The sequence below is a fragment of the Solanum stenotomum genome, chromosome 5 (assembly GCF_019186545.1).
Source record: "Solanum stenotomum isolate F172 chromosome 5, ASM1918654v1, whole genome shotgun sequence".
Lineage (NCBI taxonomy): Eukaryota > Viridiplantae > Streptophyta > Magnoliopsida > Solanales > Solanaceae > Solanum > Solanum stenotomum.
Window position 1 is genome coordinate 21,076,089 of NC_064286.1, and position 23,065 is coordinate 21,099,153.

Consider the following 23,065-nt stretch of genomic DNA (forward strand, 5'->3'; position numbering starts at 1 on the left):
CAGGATCCAGGGTGCTATGGTTGAACAAGGGGATACAAACTCAAAATTTTTCACAAGATGACCAATGTCCACAAAAGGTTTAAAAACATTGATGTCTGAAGTCTAGTAGGGAATTGATATATCTTTACATTTTACAACATTGAAGTTGAGATATGATTATTGTAGAGGACAGTCTTTGAGAACTATGAATTGTCGAGAAAAAACAGATACTTGTATGGGTATTAAAATATATGATCCAAAGACGAAGGGTAAATTAGACTCTAGAAAAAAGTCCTTCCACCTTAGCTAGGACAATATCAGATTCAAGTGATGATATAAGTCCCATATGCTGATATTATCTTTCACGTGTGCTGCACTTGTTTTATCTCATTTTAATCTATGAATGTGAGTCAGTAACTAGAAACAGACTCATTGCACTGTTTTTCTTGAACAGGGAAAATCATATGCCTCTCTGGCCCTCCTGGAGTAGGCAAAACCAGTATAGGTCGTTCAATTGCACGTGCATTGAACCGCAAGTTCTACCGATTTTCTGTTGGAGGGTTGTCTGATGTCGCTGAAATAAAGGTATGGAAAGATCTGACCAGCTCAAACAACATTTTTTTTGTGGTGCACAGAATCTTTAATATTCATGACTAACTTTCGGATACACATCAAGGGACATCGACGGACTTATATTGGTGCCATGCCAGGGAAGATGGTGCAATGTTTAAAAAGTGTGGGAACAGCTAATCCTCTTGTTTTGATAGATGAAATTGATAAGGTATTTTATGGTTTACAAAGTTACTACTTCAGTTGTATGTCTATGACTATGATAGACTTCTATGTTCTTTTTCACTATTTAATCTCTGTCTGATGACCACAAGGAAGATTTTTGAGCATGAGCTTATTGTGTTTTGCTTGGATTTCTTCTACAAACTTAATGATTGAAAAAATTGGATAATAATAGATTAATTTCAGTAATAGCCCTGTATTTTTGCTTCTATGGCAGCTGGGAAGGGGACATGCTGGTGATCCAGCTAGTGCTATGTTGGAGCTTCTTGATCCAGAACAGAATGCAAATTTCTTGGATCATTATCTTGATGTCCCTATTGATTTATCAAAGGTTAGTTCTTTCGGGTCCACTTATCAGATTATTGTGTCTGTTGATTGGCCCTTGTGGAATGCCTCTAAAACCACTTGATGAATGGGAGCTAATGTAATAGTAAAATCTTGCAAATATCTAGTATCATTATGCTCTTTCACTTTTGTTATTTTCCCTCCTTTTTTATATTTGTTTTGCCTCTTATCTTAGCTAAGTTTGGTAAAAGTTTCATGACAGAACCTTTCCTTTTATTGTCCATAATGGAAGCTAACTGGAAGTATGTTATTTCACGTCTCTGCTCTTTTTCTATCTTTCTGACTGTATTATTGTAAGTGTAAGTAGAATGTTGTTCTCTTGATACTTGAGAGAAAATGGGTTTCTATGGTATTTGGTTGTTGGTGACCGTTCAATAGGAAAAAGGTTGATGCATTGAGCTTTCCTGTTATCTGTTGGAGGTATCTTTGAGGGCTTTACTAATGAGGGATACAATTCTATACCCCTTGATGTTTTCGATAATTGGAGCAACATCCTTTGAGCATTTAACAATTAGTTTACCTCTAACACTCCAAATCTTTGGGTTCTAAACACTGGTATTGCAGTGCACCCCAATAGGCTACACGAGTGTTAGCTATTTAGGAGACATGTGCTAACGAGGGGATGAAGTAGGAGTATTAGGCAAAGGGGCATGTCAATAGGCAAATGTCAGCGCCACATGTTCTCGATCTAAAATTGGAATCTAGGGATTCCAATAGAAAACTTTGTTAGTAGAATGCTCTTATATATGCTTACCAAGTTTGGAGTCATTTAAAGTCCGCTTACCTATGGTCTTGACTTAGCCAAGGAGCAATGACATTGTCGTAATTTGCTAAAGCTTCTGAAGGCCTAACTCGTTCCACGAGTGTGACAATGGGATGAACTTCATTGAGGTGTGAAGGAAGTCAAGATGAGTTGTTTGTACCAAATGACATCTGATTTGGAATTCAGATAAGATATAAAGGCCTATTATAATTGCTGAGCAGAAACATGTCTAATCCTGACAATTGGGTTGAGTTATTTCTTAAAGATTATATGAGGGGAAGCAGGTGACAACCTACCAACCCTCCCTCGGTGTGTTGACAATGGTCCACCCCAATTGTGCTGCCTTGAGGGAACTGCAAGAGCCTACCTGGGTACCCATGAGGAGTGTCTATGCTATCTATATGAGTTTGGGAATTATATGGATGGCACGTGACCTAGGGCCAATGTTGGGCGCCTAACGAGTGCCAGAGGCTTGATATTTGGAAAGATTAGGCCCTGCGCATAGCCCTTGTGATGGAATAAGACCATTGTGACGATTGAGTAATCGAGGAAGACTCTCTAGAGCCTTTTTTAAAAAAAAAAGGTAACTTGTATTATGAACAAAAGGAATACTCAGAAAAGTATTCCAATAATACTTACAACAAAATTACAGCGGGAGGGGTGTCCCTACTAAGCTTCATAAATAATCTAAAATACTAGGAATATCGTCTTCTTTTTGAGGATATTCGTGTTTACACCAAAAAAAGAAAAGGACTAGACAATTCATCTTCAGTTTCTACAGAGAGCAACTCTTGTTTTCGAAACATCTCTGGTTCCTTTCCATCCATATAGTCCACCAAATGCTGGCTGGGACAATCTTCCATCTCTCCCTGTGTCCCGGGCTGATTCCCATCTCTAATCCAGCAAGCTAGAGCCTCTTTGATGCTCCTTGGCATAGTCCAACTTATGCCTCTTAAATTGATGAAAATCTGCCATAACTTCACAGTCTCTCTACAATGTAGAAAGAGATGATTTATTGTCTCAATCTCACATTCACAAAAAGAGCACCTAGAGCAAAACTGACGACCTCTTGTCATAAGGTTGTCCTGGGTGAGTGTGGCCTGTTTGGCTAGTAGCCAAGTGAAACATGCACCTTGAAGGGTACCTTGACTTTCCAGACTCTCTAGAGCCTTATGACCTGACTTGTGAGCTTGGCTTGGGTTCAGGGCAGCTAAGGGTTCGTTGGCCTAGATATACAGTTGTGGGGGTGATGTTGCAGCATGTGAGATGAATGTATGTTGCGTGGGCTTTGCTTGGCAATGCCATGAGACAATCGAAGGTATGATAAGGAAGACGCACATAACCAATCCCAAGGATTGGATGTTGCTCTACTCGGGCTAAGTGTAAGCTATGTGTGCATGCACAAGGAAAGTGTCAAGCTTAGGGATAGGACTGTGCATGTGAGAGCATTACTTAAGTCTAGCCCGAGGGACTAGTATGTGCATAGCCAACCCGAGAGCGTGCATGGACAAGATCCAACATATTAAGATGTGCCACAAAAGTTGATAGCATGTCAAGGATTGAGGCATTCGACACCAAATGGCCGGCACAGTTGAGGTGAGCCTCTGAGGTAAGCTTCACCATAGGCATCAGATTATGGCGAGAAACCTTGGAATTGGGATAGGTTGGTCGGTAGCAGGAGGGACTATGGGCTCCACACAAGTTATTTATGTGTCGCTTACGCAAAGAAAATATCGGCCCATAACATTAACTATTGATTAAACTAATAAAAGTCTACCTAGTGTTGACCAATCAAGAACTCACATGTGTTGAAGATGAAAGTAGTAGAAATGAGGATGTTGAGATGGATGTTTGGGCGCACATGGAGAGGTAGGATTAGGAGTTGTTGAAGTGTGTGACCATCTCATCTAAAAGCTTAAGTTGTTAGAGAGAGCACACTTTCGTTATTTGATTATATTCTTAACACGCGCCCTCACGTGTAAGCCTGATTCTTTTTCAGGGCCAAGCACGTGGAAATTCTTTTCTGATTTGGGTGGCGGTGAGATTCAATCTCAGGACCTTTGTCGGCTCTGATACCATGTTGAAGTGTGTGACCATCTCATCTAAAAGCTTAAGCTGTTAGGGAGAGTGTGGGAGAGCACACTGTTAGGGAGAGCACAACTTTATTAGTTAATTATAATTTCAACAGAAGTGAAGATATTTTGGACAAGTTGGGAGTGCCCTTCGTGGTGGACAAAATGAGGAAGACAAACCTGAGATAGTTCGGGTATGTGAAAAGAAGGTGTAGAGATGCCCCAATGATGAGGTTGGAGAGATTGACTATGGTGGATCTGAGGACTAGGGTAAAAGGTTAATAGGTAGTCGAGCGTTGTCTAGTATTCCTTATCAGTATTATTATTATTACCCTCATAATATTTTATTATTCAATTTTTTTATTACCTTGTACTTCCTTTTCGTTAGTTGTCGTATTGTTTGTTGTTGCTATTGTTCTTTTCTCCATTATTTTCTACATGACCTTCTTACTACTGTATTTCCTTTTCTTCCTGATTTTGATATGCTTTACTTGTGCGGAGGGTTATTGAAAACATAAGGTTGTGTACACACCACCCTGCCCAGAGCCCCCTTGTGGTGTTACACTGTGCATGTTGTTGTTTACCTATTGATTAAAGATTTTTCCCTTAATTTTAAAATGACAACTTTACACTTAGCAGTAGTATTTTATTTTATCTGAAAAAACATCAGAACAAACATCAGCAGATCAATGGCATGACTAGAGAGAGAAGTGGATGGGTATATTTGCGTACCATATCATTTGGATTTATCATTGACTCGGATATTTTACTATGTCTTTTCACGATGGTAAATATTTGTATAATATTTCCAAATGTCATAGTTAAAAGAAAAGCATCTTTCTATTATTTTGGTAGTATTGGGGAAGGTGACAAGACACGACATGACTCAACTTCATATTACCGATGACATGACTCTAGATAGGAAGGAGTGGAGGTCACGTATTAAGGTAGAAGGTTAGTATAGTGTTGTCTTGCCTCGGAAAATTTAGGCTTGTTAGTGCCTGTTGTAGTACTAGTCGTACCCATGTAGTTATGGACATATGTTGTTTTTTGTGTTTCAATTACCACACTATTTTGCTGTTGTTATTGTTCTTTCTTGTAGACTTTACACTGCTTTACTTATTAATTGCTATGCTTTCCTCATTGTTTTCTTCTTTTTTTACTTGGGTTTGATGCACTTGAGCCAAGGATCTCTTGGAAACAACCTCTCTACCTCCATTAGGTAGTGGTAAGGTCTGCATACACTCTACCTTCACCAGACCGCACTTAGTGGGATCTCACTTTGTATGTTGTTGTTGTGGATCTGACTTGGTTATGGGGAGGGAGGCAAGATCAAAACCTTGAATTATAGATGTTGAGATATATATGAACCTGAATGAACTTATAAAATTCAACCTCAAGGTTTAGTGTACTTGTCCAAAGGATAATTATGATTATAAAATCCCTTTTCATGCCAAAAATGGAAGACAAATTGGAGCTATCATCTTTGGTGCCTTCAGGTTCCTTCTAGCCTTGTTTACTATCATCTTTGTTTAATACAGTTACCTACTCAATTGTACTTTAAACAGGAAAAACAACCTACATGTACTGTTGATAATGATTTTTCCTTTTTTGTAACTGCAGGTTTTGTTTGTCTGCACAGCCAATGTCTTGGAAATGATACCTAATCCTCTTTTGGATAGAATGGAGGTAATTGCAATTGCTGGTTACATTACTGATGAGAAACTGCACATAGCCCGGGATTATTTGGAAAAAAGTACCCGTGAAACATGTGGGATCAAGCCTGAACAGGTATGTATCAAAGAAACGTCCCTAGTTGCATCTCATTTATTTCAGACTCATTTATCAGTTGAGTTTTGTGCATATTTTTCAGTTCCAATTTTTGAAATCTCTGAGCAGACATAGGTCTGTTGGTGCTAAGACGTGTATTCACTCCTCCACATGCTCTTTCTTTAAGAAAACAGTATCAAGCATCAAATATAGTTGGTAACCCGATATGTTAATTGTTAAAAAATGTTGCAGATGAATTTTTATGAGTATGAACAAGTGATTAAAAGTTTGGTATAAGAAAACTAGCTCCAGATAACATGGAACTACGTCTTTTCATATGAATCAGAAATGTAAAATGATTTCTAAACTTGATTGCTCTAGTTTAATCTTCATATATTTTGCAAAAATTGTTGTAATTTTTATTCTCTGTCCAAATAATTGTTTGTGTTTATAGTTATTTTTGGTTGTATTATATATATGTATATATATATTTTTTTTTCTTTTTTTGTTTTATTTTATATATAATGATAAAGAATATACAAAGGCAGTATAATTAAGCATAATTACAGAGCTTAATAAAGACAAGCTCCACTATCATCTACAGGGAGTCTAGAACATCAACAATAGATTCATGACTTTCTAAGCAGACTCATTGCACCAACAATATAACAGGACCCGGCACTTCATTTTTATCTTCTGGATATGACAAGGTTTACCTTCAAAACATCTATTGTCCACCATATGCAAGTTGGAACAACCTTTCATCTGTCCTTTTGGATTCAGTTGACACCTTCTCTATTCCAGCATGCTAGAAGATCCACTATGATCCTACGCATACTCCAACCAGTAACCTAGGCTGATAAACATCCTCCACAGTTGTGTAGTTAGTTTGCAATGTAAAAAAAGATGACTGATTGTCTCTGGCTCACTTCCACATAGGTAGCATATAGAGCACAACTGATAACCTCTCCTGCAGAGATTATCCTGAGCGAGAACTGCTTCTCTAGCTAGTAGCCAGATGAAGCATGCTACCTTGTAAGGTATTATTTTTTTATGAAGTAAGAGGTGATGCTACCTTGTATGGTATTTTCACCTTCCAAATCATCTTCCGTGGCCAGCATTCAATTAATTGTTGGAAGTGTTGAACTCCTTATATACTGTGTTCACAGTGAATTCCCTTGCTTCTCCGCACTCCACCTTAAGCTATCCTCTTAAGAAAGTTTTTGAACTGTTCAAGAGTCTTAAACAATTCAATCAACTTCATTTAATGGCCTTCTAAAAATGAGGTTCCATCCTTGATTGCTCCATGAAGCACCTACTATTGCCTCCTGCTGTAATAAAGGGTACATATCTGGAAACACCTATTTCAAAGGGTCTTGATTCAACCAAGTATCCTTCCGGAAAATAGTCTTCTTGCCATTCATTACCTATTTTGATTATTGTCTTCTCCTTGAACATAGGCCATAAATTTCTAATTGTCATTGACAGACTAGTACCAGATGGACCATTCACATTTTTAATTGTCCATCTGCTATATCTTGTCATATTTTTCTAGGATCACCTCCTTCCACAATGGTTGTTCATCAGTTGCAAATCTCCCTAACCACTTCATCAGTATCTTTGATTTTGAACCTTCAAGTTTGATGCCCACACCCCCTTTCCCTTGCTGTCCAGGAGATGGTCCCATTTCACCAGATGTATTCTTCTTCTTGTCACTGTTTCCTTCCCAAAGGGAATTTCTTTTGAGAGGATTTGATTTCTTGATCACATTTATTGGAAAGGGAAACATTGACATCAAATTGGTAGGCATAACATCAAAGACAACTGATTCAAATTGATTTTTCACCTAAGGAAAGATGTAGACTTTTCCAGCTGGCTAACATTTTTTCACATTTCTCTAAAATCTCATTCCATATTTCTTTTGACTTACTTTTGGCTCCCAAGGGAATTCCTAAATACACAGTTGGAAGAGTCCTTATTCTTCAACCAAGAATTGCAGCCAGAGATTGGATCTGGTCTACCCTGTTTACTGGATTTATAGAGCTTTTCGTCCAGTTTATGTCTAAACCATATGTAGCTTCAGAGTGAACAAAAATAATTCTTATCATTCTTAATTGATCATCTGCATATTGTAAATTTGACTCTTCGTACTCACCTTGAACCCCCTAATCCAATTTATTTCCTGAGCCTTCTTTAGCATATCATGAATTCCTTCCATGGCTAGTATGAATAAGAGTGGAGACAATTGATCACCCTGTCTTATACCCCTCTAGGAAGGAAAACCCTCAGCTGGATAACCATTAACAAGAATTAAAAACCTGACTGTGCTAATGCAATATCTTATCCAATTTATCCATCGATCACCAAAAGTCCAAAACCCACGTGCCTCATAATTTCTAGTACTCCCTCTCTTTAAAAAAGAATGACCTACTTTCCTTTTTAATCTGTTTAAAAAAGAATGACCTTTCCTTTTCTGGAAACATTTTAATTTCAGCTTTCCACGTGGCATGTTTAAGGCCACAAGATTAAAGGGAAATTTTGTACATTTGACATAACTTTAATTTAGGACCACAAGATTCAAAAGTCTTCTTTATTTTCTTAAACTTTGTGTCAAGTCAAACTAGACCACTCTTTTTGAAACGGAGGGAGTAAATAATTCCAATTTATATGATCATACGGATCCTGGCATAACCCAGGAAACTCCAAACCATCTAAAGCTTTCCTCTCATAACCTCAAACCTTATTTGCAATGTACTAAAATATGGTACACGTCCTCACTTGCCTCCTTACAAAGGAAACACCAACTCAAGCAGATGACCTTTCATTTCCTAAGATTCTCTGTCATCAAAATCGCCCCTCTAGAAGCTAACCACGCGAAGAAGCACACCTTCCTCGGTACCTTAGGAATCCAGACCAAGATATGTGGAAAACTAATCTCTTCCCTAACCAGAAGCTTTTCATTTACGGTGAACAACTTGTTATTTTCCAACTCCGAACTCAAAGCATCAAGATTGGCAATTGGCTCACATTGCTATTGAAGTAAAACTAGCAATCTTTGGACTCCCAACTCCCAACTCCCAACTCCGATCACCTTTTCTACTTTCTCCTTCATAAGTTTCTTGCTTCCTCAGACAGTTTTGCACCTGAAGTGAGCTTGCTGGAGGCATTTTTCGAGGGGGCAGCAGCTGCACACTCGTTCTGCTCCACATCGTCTGCCTTTTTTTCCTTAACCCTAACTTTTTCAAATTCAAACTGCCTGTCTTTTCTGAAGTATCTCCACCTTTTTCTGATACAGACTCCATATTTTCCGATGGATGACGCCTAAAATCACCCGTATACAGAGTATTCCAACCCTCTTTTTCTCTATCACCTTCTCCCCAGGCTTAACTCTTGTGTTAACCAGACCCTGAAACTTTCTCCACCACCATAGTCACCGGAACTCTTCCCCCTTTCCTCACCAAAATCATTACCCTTGAGACATCAGTCAAACTACAGTCTGCCCCCAAAACCCACCCTCACGAATCCCCAATGCTCCTAAACAAATCAATACACCAGAGGTGTAACGGCAACCCCACTATATTCACCACCCCGAGCCTTCTCTTCTTCTTTGGGACTCCATCGCTATTGTCTCTGACCATCTGTGGAGTCTAAGCAGATTATCCTCCATCCATCTCTCTCCCTCTCTGAAACCTCGATCAGCCTCCAACACGCAAGGAAATCTGAAAAGGAAGGTTGAATATCTCCCATAGAAGAGACTTTGATACATGGATTGACATTCAAAGTTTTAGCAGCCCAAGTAGAAACCAGGTCCGGTGAAGTTACCCTTTTCTAGAACTTCCTCACCAAACAAGTCGGGAGGAACTCTTTCCTCTCCGCTGTGTCCTAGAGACAATCTGAACCGAGGTTCTAACTGTCCCTTTAGCCTTCTACAGCCACCATCCAATGTCGGTGCCAGTGAAACAACCCTCCTTGAAAGGCTGCTTGTCCAACTTCCTAGCTTCTAGAGAGAAGTAGGAGTCTCTCTCTCTTTAGAACCCATGATTTTACTTTTTTCTCTGATCTTTTCTTCTCTATGTCCAATTTGCACAGAACGCCAGGCTCTTTATTTCTGATTCTAGTATCCACTACTTCATTAGCAATTAAGACAGCATCCATGATTTATATTCATTCAATGAAAGCGTCCTGTTGGTTGTCCACTAATTTGAGTATTATTTTCTTCAATCTCTCAGACAGAATCTTAGAATTAACTCATAGATACTGCCTATCAAACTGATGGGTCTGAAGTCTTTCAACTCCTAGGCTCCCATTTTTTTTAGAATCGAGGATACTAAAGTAGCATTAATGTTTTTTTCAAAATTACCTTAATCATAAAAATCCTGCACTGCAGCTACCACCTCTTTACTCATCACGTACCAGCACTGGTTGAAAATGCCATGGAGAAACCATTAGGCCCAGGAACTTTGTCTCCAGCACATGCTTTCATTCTATCCCATATCTCCTGGGTTTCAAAGGGACCTTTAAACATCACATTATCCTCATTATTGACCTTAGGGCAGTTTCCTATTAGACCTTGAGGTCTCCACATTTCAAAGTCAGAATATATCTGCTGATAAAAGGTAACAATTTTCTTGTTGGTATTTGCTGGATTGATCACCTCCTCTCCTTATTATCAACTTAGCAATGTTGTTAAATCTTCTATGAGCATTTGCAACCTGTGGATATATTTTGTATTCTATCCCCTTGATTCAACCATAGGGCTCTTGACCCCTTGTCTCCAAGCCACTTCTTCATTCCTTGCAATATCCTCAAACTTCATAGCCAGAGATGCTTTTGTGGCTTGTTCTTCCTCATTTATGTAGCTGTGATCATTATGGATCTCCTCCAATTCAGCTAACTGATTTAGAATACTTGCCTTTTGCAAACCCAAGTTTCCTTGGGTAGTCTTGCACTATTCCTTGAGTTTATATTTTATAGCCTTTAATTTGAAAGCTAAAATGTAGTCAGGTCTACCTTCACGGGAAAAATAATCCCACCATTCCTTCACCCTTTCTTTGAAGTCCTCCGTTTGTAGCCACCAATTCTCAAATTTGAAATAGTAATTGACTGGCTCCCAGCTACCACATTTTAACATAGTTACCTTTGACCTTTGAGGCCTCCTTCATGGACTCACAAAGCCATCTCATCATCTTCTTGCTGAAGGATGTTCTCCTGATAAAAATTTCTCGCTGTCCATTCGGATGGCTCAGCTCCTCTTCTGGAAATATCATATGATTTGAACCCTACTGCAAAATATATGATGTCGTCGTCCATCTAAATTAGAAGTTGTTAACAATTATCACAAAAACCAAGTTAAGTTCCTGCCATGTTGCCGGCTAGCATTCTTGGAAAAGATGCTACTTGGTTAGAATAACTTTGGAAAACGTGCATGGGAGCATTTTTTAAGGACCTAAGACTTAAGATTTGTGTGTTATTGTTTTCATTATTACTTCTCTTCGTTACGGCATAGGCCTTAGAGCCCCACCTAGCTTTTACTCTGGTTTTTGCTTTTGACTACTTTGACTGTGGACGTAAAATTATTTTATTGTGCTTGACTGGTTTCTGGGTGGATTTTAAATAATTAATAAGGTAATTGAAGGGATGCAAGTATCAATTCGAATAGTTGAGGTGCATGCAAGTTGGCGTAGACACCATTGTTATCCCAGGGAAAAAAGCAATTGAATTGGTGCCCTCATGGTAGTGCAATCTCTATTATACAATGACTGCAGTAGGTATTTTCTCCCATCGTCTTAAAGATGAGATTAATGTAATTTGGGGAACCTTATATTTAGCTTTTTCAAATTCTGTTTTAGTTGAGGTAAATGCCATATGAATCTTTGGTGGAAAAAAAAACAGAACATATTTTTCACCTTAAATATGGGTGTCAGAAGTTAATCAATTGATATCTGGGAGGGCTTGTGGATACCTTTGTTAGTCGTGGCCTTCTAGAGCGGATAAAATGAGTTCAGATTTTAAAGCAGCATTATAGGCTGCTGGTACTTTTTTCATGACACAGTAGTAGCTTTGTGCTTCCCCAGACCCCACCTGTGAATTTCACTGGGTTGGTTGTTGTAGTAGTAATAGCTTTATGCTTAGCTAATGGAAAACACAGCAGGATAGGTAATCACTTCGGGTACCATTTTACTGGAAATGCTAACTTCCGGATACTCCTGTAAATTGTTCGAGTTGATATGGTATCAAGTGGAAAAGATTCAGAGTTTGAGTTCGTGTATATGTCACCTCTCTCTCTCTCTCTCTCAGGATTTTCACGTGGTAACTGGCAGTCTCTCAGATGTAGAGAATTTGAACTCAAGTTGGGGAATTAAGTGTGCAAACATTATGTTAGTAATTGATTGCAAAATTTGAAGGGATGAATTGTTGATGTTTGGTTTAAATCTTTCAACATGTATAATTATTGTGACAGTTAGTGGATGTGATTTTAGTACTTCCGGAGTTCCGGTGGATGCCTTGATACTGGTTTTCATGTAAACAAGTTACACTGAAGTATTGCTTGCAAACAAGCTAATGATATTGGCTTCATGAATTCCTTATTTCAGGTTGAAGTGACTGATGCAGCTCTTCTCGCTTTAATAGAAAATTACTGTAGAGAAGCCGGTGTTCGCAATCTGCAGAAGCAAATTGAAAAGATTTATCGCAAGGTTCTGTTATCTGTACTCTTTTGTTTAAAACATCTTAGTTGCATTGTCTGAATTTGATGCATAGTGAACTTTTGAAGAAAAGTGGATGATTATTTAATGTAATGCAACAACACAAACACTTGGAAATCATTTTCATGCTCTGATACTTCTCAGTCCTCACATTCTATTCTTGGTTTTCCAGATAGCTCTAAAGCTTGTTAGGAAGGATGGCAAGATTGAGCCCCAGAATGCAGGGGTAAATGAGGTAAAAGCAGAATCTGTCCATATATCAGACGAAATCAAGTCTAAGGAAGAAACTCAGGCTGGAGCTAAGTCTGTAGAGGGTACCAATGATGACAAGCCCTCTGAAAATGTTGCTGAATCTCTGGAAGCACCAGTAAACCAAATGCAGAAGCCTATTGATGAAGATACTCATTTACAGGTAAATGGAAAATATTAAAAGGCATTATTTAATGCTCTAATTGTTCTACTACAGGTGATTCTTGCCAGTTGCAATTATGCATGCTACAATATATTTGACAGCTTTCATCTATGCTTAAGGTATAAATAGGTTAGTTTTGTATGCACAGAAGACGTGTCTTTTATACCTTGTCTTATTGTGCCATGTTTGATCAAATGTTGGTTAATAGATGCAATGTAAGAGGTCACTTGTCTGACAATTATATAAGACCAAACCAGCAAGGAAAGCATGTGGTATTCATTTGTACGACTACTTCTGACTTGTATCTGAAAAAGGTATCTATGCATGATTTGCATTTAGGGGGTGTTTGGATTGGCTTATTTCAAGTAGTTTTTGGCTTTTAAGCTCCTTTTTGTTTTTGGAGGTGTTTGGGAAAGACAAAAAGTGTTTTAAGCACCTACTTTTAGGTAAAAAAAGTACAAAAAAAAGTTATAAGGCAAAAGTTTCGTATGACCAACTTATGGCTTATAAGCTACTTAAAAAAAGCCAGTCCAAACACCCTCTTAATATCATACACTAAACAGATTAGTGGTTTAAAAGCAAATTCTTTGGGGATGGAGAGGTTACTTCAATCTGACTAATTATATTTGATAGTTACATTCATTTTAATAAGTTGGGCCAAAATGTTTGGATATCTTTGCTTAAAGTTGTTTGTTTCAATATAAAATAGGCCGCGCACACACATACTTTGTTGTGTTTGATGTTACATTTCTCCTCATATTTGTCTGTACTGAGAAAATTTTCTAGAATTCTGCAAATTAAGCTGCTAGTGAATAACGTCTTTTTTTTTCTTATGTTGCATGATTTATACTTGGGGTTTACATAATCTATGCTTTCAATTATTTAATGATCATTGTATTTGTGCAACTGACTTTTGGTTACGGTGGTTGTGATCTTAACTGGAAACTCAGGAAGTTGAGGAAGTTACAGAAAGTGAAGCAAGTAAAACAATAGAAAAAGTGGTTGTGGACTCACCAAACCTAGCTGATTATGTTGGCAAACCTATTTTCCATGCTGAGCGCATATATGATCAGACCCCAGTTGGAGTTGTGATGGGTCTTGCTTGGACTTCAATGGGTGGCTCAACACTCTATATAGAAACGTCTTTGGTGGAGCAAGGAGAAGGAAAAGGGGCTCTCAATGTAACAGGACAACTAGGCGACGTTATGAAAGAAAGTGCCCAAATTGCCCATACGGTTTCCAGGATCATTTTGCAGGAGAAGGAGCCTGATAACCACTTCTTTGCAAATAGTAAGCTTCATCTTCATGTTCCTGCGGGTTCTACCCCTAAGGATGGCCCTAGTGCTGGTTGTACTATGATAACATCCTTGTTGTCTCTTGCCATGAAAAAGCCTGTTAAACCTTACCTGGCAATGACCGGGGAAGTCACGCTAACTGGAAAAATTCTTCCCATCGGCGGGGTATGTTAACGATTCTTACTCTTTCTATTTTTCATTGATTTTTGTCTTTTATGGTCTTTTTGCTTGATTATTTTCCCGTGTCTATATGTTTACACAAGAGTGGTCTTTTCATTTTGACCATCATTAAGAGGATTCATGAGTGTTGGGTACATCTTATGAAGTGCGCTGGATTTACAAAAACTTTACCTTTTTGGTTCAATATTAGGTCAAGGAGAAAACCATAGCAGCACGGCGAAGTGATGTGAAAACTATAATATTCCCTTCAGCTAATCGAAGAGATTTTGACGAGCTTGCTCCTAATGTCAAGGAAGGCCTTGATGTACACTTTGTGGATGAGTACAAGCAAATATATGATTTGGCATTTTGACAGCTATAGTATAGAATATTTAAGTTGCTCTTGGAGACGAATTGTCCAGCAGTAGGCTGAGTTCGCCATCTCATTCATTCTGGTCCTTATTCCCGGAGATGTAGTTTTGTTTTGCTCCTTGTCACAACAAGCAACTTTGATTTTTTTCACACACCATCGTATCACATAATTCATATATCTCAAGGAGATAAATTTTACCTTTTGCCAAGAATAAAGGTAAGATTTGACGGAAGTCTCTAATTTATTAGACTCCACCCACTGTTAAAGTTTCTTGAATAAAGATTTATGACCTCTTCATCTTACAGGCAAAGATACAAAAGAAGGGAAGAGACAGAGAACACAAAAGAAACCTTTTCTTAGGTTTTGTTGACGTTGGGCAGTTGTTCTTTATGTTAGCTGTCTAATCAGCGACCAGTGTGCAAGCATGACACTGATGATTTCATCAATTAATTATCATCTGTTGTGCTCATGCTCAAATTTGTTAATCTTATATCTATCTATCTATCTATCCTATATTAAAAGCATAAAGGTCCACAGAAATCTTGTTTGAACTTTTTGCCATTCATTAAAAGACTTTGCTTTAGACAATAATCTTTTCACCATTTTTCTCAAATTATTATTTAATTTTATTTGGTTAATGTAATTTAATATTCCTTCCATATTTTAAGGATTAGTATTCCTGATATAAGGATTAGAATTTGTTTAGGTGTAGAATTAATGTTTTCGTTTCATATAGGTGTTGAATGCTGGGTATCCAAATATTATGGATACTAAAAATTCATACTTTCAGTAAGTTCGTATGAGTTACATTATTGTGATACATAATTAAGTAGTTTAATAAAGAAAGGATTAGTATAAAGAGAAAAGTACATAATTACTCCATTAAAGTAAGGTCTTTTTTTTTTAAAAAAAAAAAGATACTCAAATTTTGCGGGTCCTAATACACCCCTATTCTAGTTTAATGTGAAATTATTGAACCCTTTTTCAGCATTTAATACAGAGTATATCACTCACCTTAAGAGCGTGAAAATAAAAAAAATATAAGATTAAACTTTTTTTTTGCAATATTCTTTATTAAATAACATATGGATAATCTTTTATTTTATAGTTAAGTTTTTCTTCTTCTCCTTCCTAAGCTTCACCACCGAAGGATATGGCAATGGCTTCAAGTTTTTTTTTCTTTATTTCTCTCTTTTTGTTTTGCATTCGGATTGAATTTCGACGGAGACAGTCAGTTGTCACTGAATAACACAATCTCAGTTCATCAAAGAAAACACCTTTTTTGTTTTGTCACTGGTAAAAATTTCATTGACAATTAGTTAATTTCCTTTGCAATAGAGATGACAAATTTGTTGTTTTATCCTCAGATTTCTTCTCCTCCTTCTTGATTGGTGTGGGTGAGAAGCACCAAAAAGATGATGGCAACGTTGAAGAGAAAGATGATGGAGACGTTGAAGAAAGAACGATTTCAAGTGACCTCTAATCAATTACGGAATTGAAATTATGTTAAGACCAAGTAAAAATTATCTCATCTAATCCTGAAGAGAGAATTTCCGTTTTTTTCAAATACAACCTAGAATTGATGAAGACAAGGAAATTAAAGAATTAAAACTAAGAAAATAAGGAAAAAAATATAAACAAAAATAAAGATTAGGAAATTAGGTAAAATTGACACGTGGCAAGCAGTAATAAGTGCGTGTTTGCACCTTCTTTCTTATAATTGACTGTAAAATGAGATATTTTTATCACTTTAAATTGTTCAGTGGGGTACTAGGAACCTTATAATGTTTTAGTGTCTTTTTAAATAAAGTGTCATAGTCGAATGAGATAATTATGTATTTTCTCTAGTTCCCATTAAATTAGTACCTATCTTTTTAGAAGACACATAAACTTTGTCGGGTTCTATGACCCCATGAATGTTTTTAAAATAATACTATTGCCTCATTTTTTTATTTACCCCACTTTTAAGAAAGAAAGTGATGTCACACACCAATTCTTGATTGCCACGTGTTAAAATACCATAAATTTAAAAAATAAAAAAAGAAAAAGGCTAACCTTTTATAAAAAAAAAAAAAAATCCAAAATCCTCCCCGTCCCGCCCACCTGCTTCTTCCCTTTTCCTAATCCTCTCCAACACAAAAAGAAAAAGAAAAAGAAAAAAAGAAGAAGAGTAACAGACGATTAAGCAAGATGAGTGCCATTGTTATGAAATCTAATTTGCGATTATTTCAAGCTCACATCAATTAATACTGTTCTGGGTGGGACCATAGGAGGAAAAATGTCATTTTTTATCGTCGAAAAAATATTTTTCACCGGATGAAAGAAGATGACGACGTTGAAGAAAAGAATGATTTCAAGTGATCTCTAATCAATTACGGAACTGAAATTATGTTCAGACCAAGTAAAAATTATCTCATCTAAGCCTGAAGAGAGAATTTTGGATTTTACAAATACAACCCAAAATTGATGAAGAAAAGGAAAATAAATAATTAAAACTGAGGAAATAAGGAAAAAATATAAACAAAAACAAAGATTAGGAAATTAGGTAAATATTGACACATGGCAAGCAATAATTGGTGCGTGCTTGCACCTTCTTTCTTATAATTGACTAAAAATGAGATATTTATATATATTACTTTAAATTGTTCAGTGGGGTACTAGGAACCTTGTAAAGTTTAAGTGTCTTTTTTAAAAAAGTATCCTAGTTTAATGAGATAATTATGTATTTTCTCTAGTCCCCATTAAATTAGTACCTATTTTTTCTAAACGACACATAAACTTTGCGGGGTCCTATGACCCCCCTGAATAATTTTAAAATAATACTATTGCCTCATTTTTTATCTGCCCCACTTTTAAGAAAGGAAGTGATGTCACACACTAATCCTTGATTTCCACGTGTTAAAATACCATAAATTTAAAAAATAAAAAGAGAAAAAGACTAACTTTTTATAAAAGAAAAAAATAAATCCAAAATCCTCCCCTCCCCTCCCCACCTGCTTCTTCCCTTTCTCTAATCCTCTCCAACACAAAAAGAAAAAGAAAAGGAAAAGTGATAGATGCTTAAGCAAGATGGATATTGTTACGAAATCTAATTTGTGATTATTTCAAACTCACATCAATTAATACTGTTCTGGGTGGGACCATAGAAGTGGAGGAAATATGACATTTTTTATCGTCGAAAAAATATTTTTTCACTGGATAAAATGGTGACTAGCAGTCCTCACCATTTGTTCTCTGACTTTTATTATCTTTTCATCATCTTTATTAAAAAAATTAAACACCAACGATGAATTCTATTACCAATGCAGTCCACAAGCATATCTTTATCGTTGAAAAACACATTTTCACCCGAAAGAATGGTGGTCAAGAGCAACCATCTCCCTCTTTGTGTTTTCTTATTATTTGTATTACCTTCTTATCATTCCTATTTAAAAAAGTCAAAGAAGACAATGAAAATAACTATCAATGTCGTCGAACAAGACCGAAGAAACAAAAAATTGAAAAGAAAAGAAAATTTGAAAAACAGGAAAGGAATATAAAAATGAGAGTATAATAAAAAGAGAAGAAAATAAAAAATATCTTAGTTCATCTTTCCCACTCTCCTAACTTTCGCTTCCAGATGGCCATAAATGGTAGATTAATACCAATATAAAATTATTTAGACCCTCCCGCAAAGTTAAGGTATCTTCTTAAAAAATAGGTTCTAGTTTAATGGGGACTTTATGTATTTTTTTTTAATGTTTAATATTTCACCTAAAGTCATTAAAAGAAATTATGAAAAACTTACAAACTTCTTCATTTTTTTAATATAAAAGTATTTCATTATCCAGAGTCCAAGTCAAAATATAAATTATTGTCACCCTCATACTATGAATCATTCGAAATCATAATTGTGTCCAAGTGAACATAAAAGTCTTCCACTTTTAGATATCAAGAGATTGACCTAAATGTAAATTGTAAATCAATTCAAACAAATTCATGATTATTCAAATCAACTATAAATGGAAAAGAAGTAGGCTTGGAGCAAACTCTAATCAAATTAGGAGGTATGAACTTTTGATTATTGCCGAATTCTTTAAAAAATTGAAGGTGCGACTTGGATTTACTTTTAGAATTCAAAGTTTGAAATATTATTTGATTTCTTCATATTTGTTATATTGAAAAATTTTGGTTAATCTATTTTTAAGTTTTATCTGTATATATTTTGTTTGTTTTTGTGTCATGCATTGAACAAAATAAAGGCAACAAACAATTGTGTATATTTGATAATGAAAGATTTTTTGGTGGGTGATGATATTTCATACAAATTTATAATGAGTTTTAACTCCGTATGTGTTATGTAATTTTTATTTTTCTCGATGAATAGTTTCATTGCGCTTCAATAAATTTTCTATTTATAGTCCATGGGAATACCAATACTAACTATCGTACCTTCAAAGCAGATTAATTTATATCGATATACTCTTAAGACATTAGAATACATGACCCTGTACTATGTTTTATGAAATCATATGATCAGATTTATATTATGCTTATTTGGTCATTGTATTAAAATGTTTTCAGACTTACTGATTGTATAACCCAAATGGTTAGGTTTTAGTTTCCGAATGAACCATTCATATAGTGAAAAAGTAGTAATTTAGCACTTATAAGTCAGTTTATCTCACGCCTTAAGGCCAAAAATATGATTTCTAAGGGGTGCATCTATCATCAAGTTTGGGTTAGGGATACGAATTCTGAAACCCCTACTCTTGAGTCATTTTCTAATGTTGATAAGTTTTCAGAAGTATTTCTTGATGATCTTCCTAGAGTTCCTCCCAAAAGGTAAATCCACTTTGGAGTTGACCTTCTTCCATGTCACGACCCAAAGTACACTTAGATGTGACATGTCGAATAAGACCAAGAGAGGCCCTAAACAAGCCACTTGACATAAACATGATGTAAAATAAATACAACAAGAGAGAATAAGCAATAAAAGTCTCATATCATATAAGGAATTTGATCATAAGTGCGGAATACAAAACGGTGCCTTCCAAGCCTTTCTAACATCATAAGAGTGGTTGGGACGTAACCCATACACCACGTAGAAGTCTGAAAAAAAAGGCAACTAAAATACTAAAATATCAAAGGTGTGGTCCTCGAAGAATGGGAACTCACCAATCCAAGTGTCAAACTAAGCAATCCCGATCTAAGCACGTGTACGAGGAGAAGCGTCGGATCCTAAATTATAAAATATTATAGGCATAAGTATGTAGTAGTACATTGATGTACTAAGTATGGGAAGATGAATAAAAACATAGGCATGATTATATGAGAACTTTAAGCATGATATACATGATGTAACACCTCAGAAATTGGAAAGTAGAAAGGAAAGGGAAAATTCTGATTTTTGGCACTGAGATAGTGACTATGAGTCCTTTTTGCGAACCGTAGGAAATTGAACGGTCCATAGGAAGGAGTTGTGTTGAGTTTTTGAAATTTTAAATTTTTGAAGTTTGACCTACGAATGAACAAGGCAAGCCGTAGAAATTTGGATGAGTTGTAGATGGGTTCCATAGGGGTATTCCAGACTTAGTAAACATTTTCTAGTTCAAAGTGAGGTCTATGGACCATAGGAAGTTAGACGATTCGTAGAATTGTGTCATAGGAAGTTGGCCAATTTTAGGTACCAGTAACTCGACCTATGGTTGACCAGTACGGTCCGTAGGTATTTCTACTGCCCGTAGGTCCAAACAGTAGGCTCCTCCAACAGTTATTTCTTAAGGGTATTTGGGTATTTTCAATGCATTTGATACATATACTATGTCGTTTTGACCCTAGTTTTATGTCCTATAACTACTCTTCTACCCCTAAAACTACCCCAACTTTCTCATTCACTCAAATTCCCAAATCTCATCCACATTCATCTTCCCCAATTCTCTCTTCCCCCAATTCAGAATTCCTCAAATCCCATCTAAATTCATCTTCCCCAATTCATAATCAAGTAAAAAATATGGATTCATATGAAGTCAATTGAAAACCATGTAATTACATCAAATCATGCATAATAAGATTGAAAATAGACAATTGAATCATAATCAATAAGATCCATGGAGATTTCCATGAAACCCTAATGAAATTGGGTGAAGTCAATTTAGGAATTTGAGATTCTTTTGGGACCCAATGGATGAAAGTAATTCATTGGTGAATTCTCACATACCTTGATAATCAAAGCCCAAAAGCAATGGATAATAAAACCTTGAAGCTTGAAGTCCTAACTTCAACCTTGAGAGGTTGAGAGAGAATTTGGGGAAGAAGACTTGAGAGATTTTTTAGAATTAAGTGAATGAGATAATAAGGTTTGATTTTGATGGGTTAAAACGGTTATAGGTGTAGTTATAGGTCCAATATGACATAGTTTAGGAGTTAGTTGGGTAGAAAATACCAAAAAACCCTTATTTAAAATCTGCCAGAGTAACCTACGGTCCATAAGACTTCCTATGGATCGTACTTGTCAACCATAGAATTACTTATGGGGGCCTAAATATCCATTCAACTTCCATGGAATTATTTTATGGTCTGTCGACCATTCTACGGTCCATAGAACCCAAGTTCAAGCCCAAAATTATACTAAGTCTGGATCACTTCTACGTGTACCTCCTATAACCCATATAAAGCTCTACGACCCGTCAAACTCTTTTGTAGACATGAGGTCTCAAACCATTTCTCGGAATAGACTATACCTATCAGTCCTATGACCCATCAAATATCCTAGGATTTGTCTTGTTCACCCGTAGGTCAAACTTCAGAAACTTTAAATCCCCAAAATTCAACTCAAGTTCTACGAATGCCCTTCTACGACCCGTAGGACTTTCTATGATCCATAGATAGGACTCTTAGATCATAATACCAGATATCGAGCCTATCTCTATGTCTCCTTACAAAATGACTCTAACCGAACTTAAGGAGTTGAAAGATCAGTTAAATGACCTTTTGGATAAGGGTTTCACTAGACCGAGTATTTCTCCATATGGTGCTCCAGTTATCTTTATTCGTAAGAAAGATGGTTCCCTCATAATGTGTATTGGCTATCGACAATTGAAACAATTCACAACTCAAGAATAAGTATATCATCCAAAGGATTGATAATTTATTCGATCAGCTTCAGGGTGCTAGTTTCTTCTATAATATTGACCTCAGGTCGGGTTATCATCAACTTAAAATGAGAGAATATGACATTTCGAAGAAAGACTTTAGTACTCGGTATGGTCACTATGAATTCTTAGTTATGTCTTTTGGAGTTGGCGGCGGTGATGTTTGCCTTGAAGATATGGAAACATTATTTCTATGGTGTTCATGTAGATGTGTTTAACCAAAAGGATTTGAATCTTCAACAAATGATGTGACTTAAATTGTTTAAGTATTATTATATGAGCATTCTTTATAATCTGGGTAAGGCAAATGTGGTAGCCGATGCTTTTAGCAGATTATCCATGCACAATGTTGCTCACATTGAGGATGATAAGAAAAAGTTGGTTTGTGATGTTCATATATTGTCCTATTTGGGAGTTTGTATGGTTGATTTAGAGGATGGTGGTGTTATTGTGCAAAATGGTTCAGAATCGTCTCCTGTGTCAGATGTTAAGGAAAATCAAGATAATAATCCGAATTTAATTGAATTGAAGAATTCAGTTTCAGAAAAAGCTATTGAGACTTTCTCCCAAGAGGGAAAATGTGTTCTTTGATACCAAGCTCATTTGTGTGTTCCAAATATTGATGATTTTAGGCAACAATTATTATTATAAGCTCATATTTTTTGGTATTCTATTCACCAGGAAGCCAATAAGATGTATCGTAATCTACGGGAAGTCTATTGGTGGAATGGGATGAAAAGAATATTGCGGGATTTGTGGCTAAGTGTCCAAATTACCAACAAGTAAAAGTTGAGTATCAGAAATTGGAAGGTATGACTCAAGATATTAACATTCCTACTTGGAAGTGGGAAGATTTGAATGTGGACTTTATTATGGGTTCACCACGCACTTGTCGACAACATGATTCTATTTAGATTATTGTAGATGGAATGACTATGTCTGTGCATTTTCTTCCCATAAGTATGTCGTATTCAACTGAAGATTATGCTAGGTTCTATATTAGGGAGATGGTTAAGTTGCATAGAGTGCCTTTATCCATCATTTCAGACATAGGAACCCAGTTCACTTCTCAGTTTTGGAGATCTTTTTTCAGAAAGGACTTGGTACTCAAGTTAAACTTAGCACAACTTTTCACCTGCAGACTGATGGTCAAGCAGAATGAACTATTCAGACTTTGGAAGATATGTTGAGAGCTTGTGTGATTGACTTTAAAGGTAATTAGGATGATCACTTGCCTTTGATTGAGTTTGCCTATAATAATAGTTATT

The 23,065-nt window shown here is 36.3% G+C and overlaps 1 protein-coding gene across 2 annotated transcripts in view; it reads left to right on the forward strand.

Annotated features, from left to right (window-relative positions):
• LOC125864712 (lon protease homolog 1, mitochondrial-like) overlaps positions 1-15,295 on the forward strand; it is a 39,787-nt gene extending 24,492 nt beyond the window's left edge. Inside the window, exons 13-21 of one of the 2 annotated variants that reach the window (XR_007446263.1) lie at positions 434-564; positions 656-760; positions 989-1,102; positions 5,575-5,742; positions 12,315-12,416; positions 12,598-12,837; positions 13,788-14,297; positions 14,503-14,880; positions 14,970-15,295. Coding sequence is in view for 1 of the 2 variants with exons in the window: in XM_049544759.1 (XP_049400716.1) it covers positions 434-564; positions 656-760; positions 989-1,102; positions 5,575-5,742; positions 12,315-12,416; positions 12,598-12,837; positions 13,788-14,297; positions 14,503-14,664 (1,532 nt within the window). In the remaining variant the exon portion in view is untranslated. Of the gene's footprint in view, positions 1-433; positions 565-655; positions 761-988; positions 1,103-5,574; positions 5,743-12,314; positions 12,417-12,597; positions 12,838-13,787; positions 14,298-14,502; positions 14,885-14,969 lie in introns of those variants that run through there. The other variant, XM_049544759.1, reaches the window with a different exon arrangement.
• Positions 15,296-23,065: the final 7,770 nt, after the last annotated feature.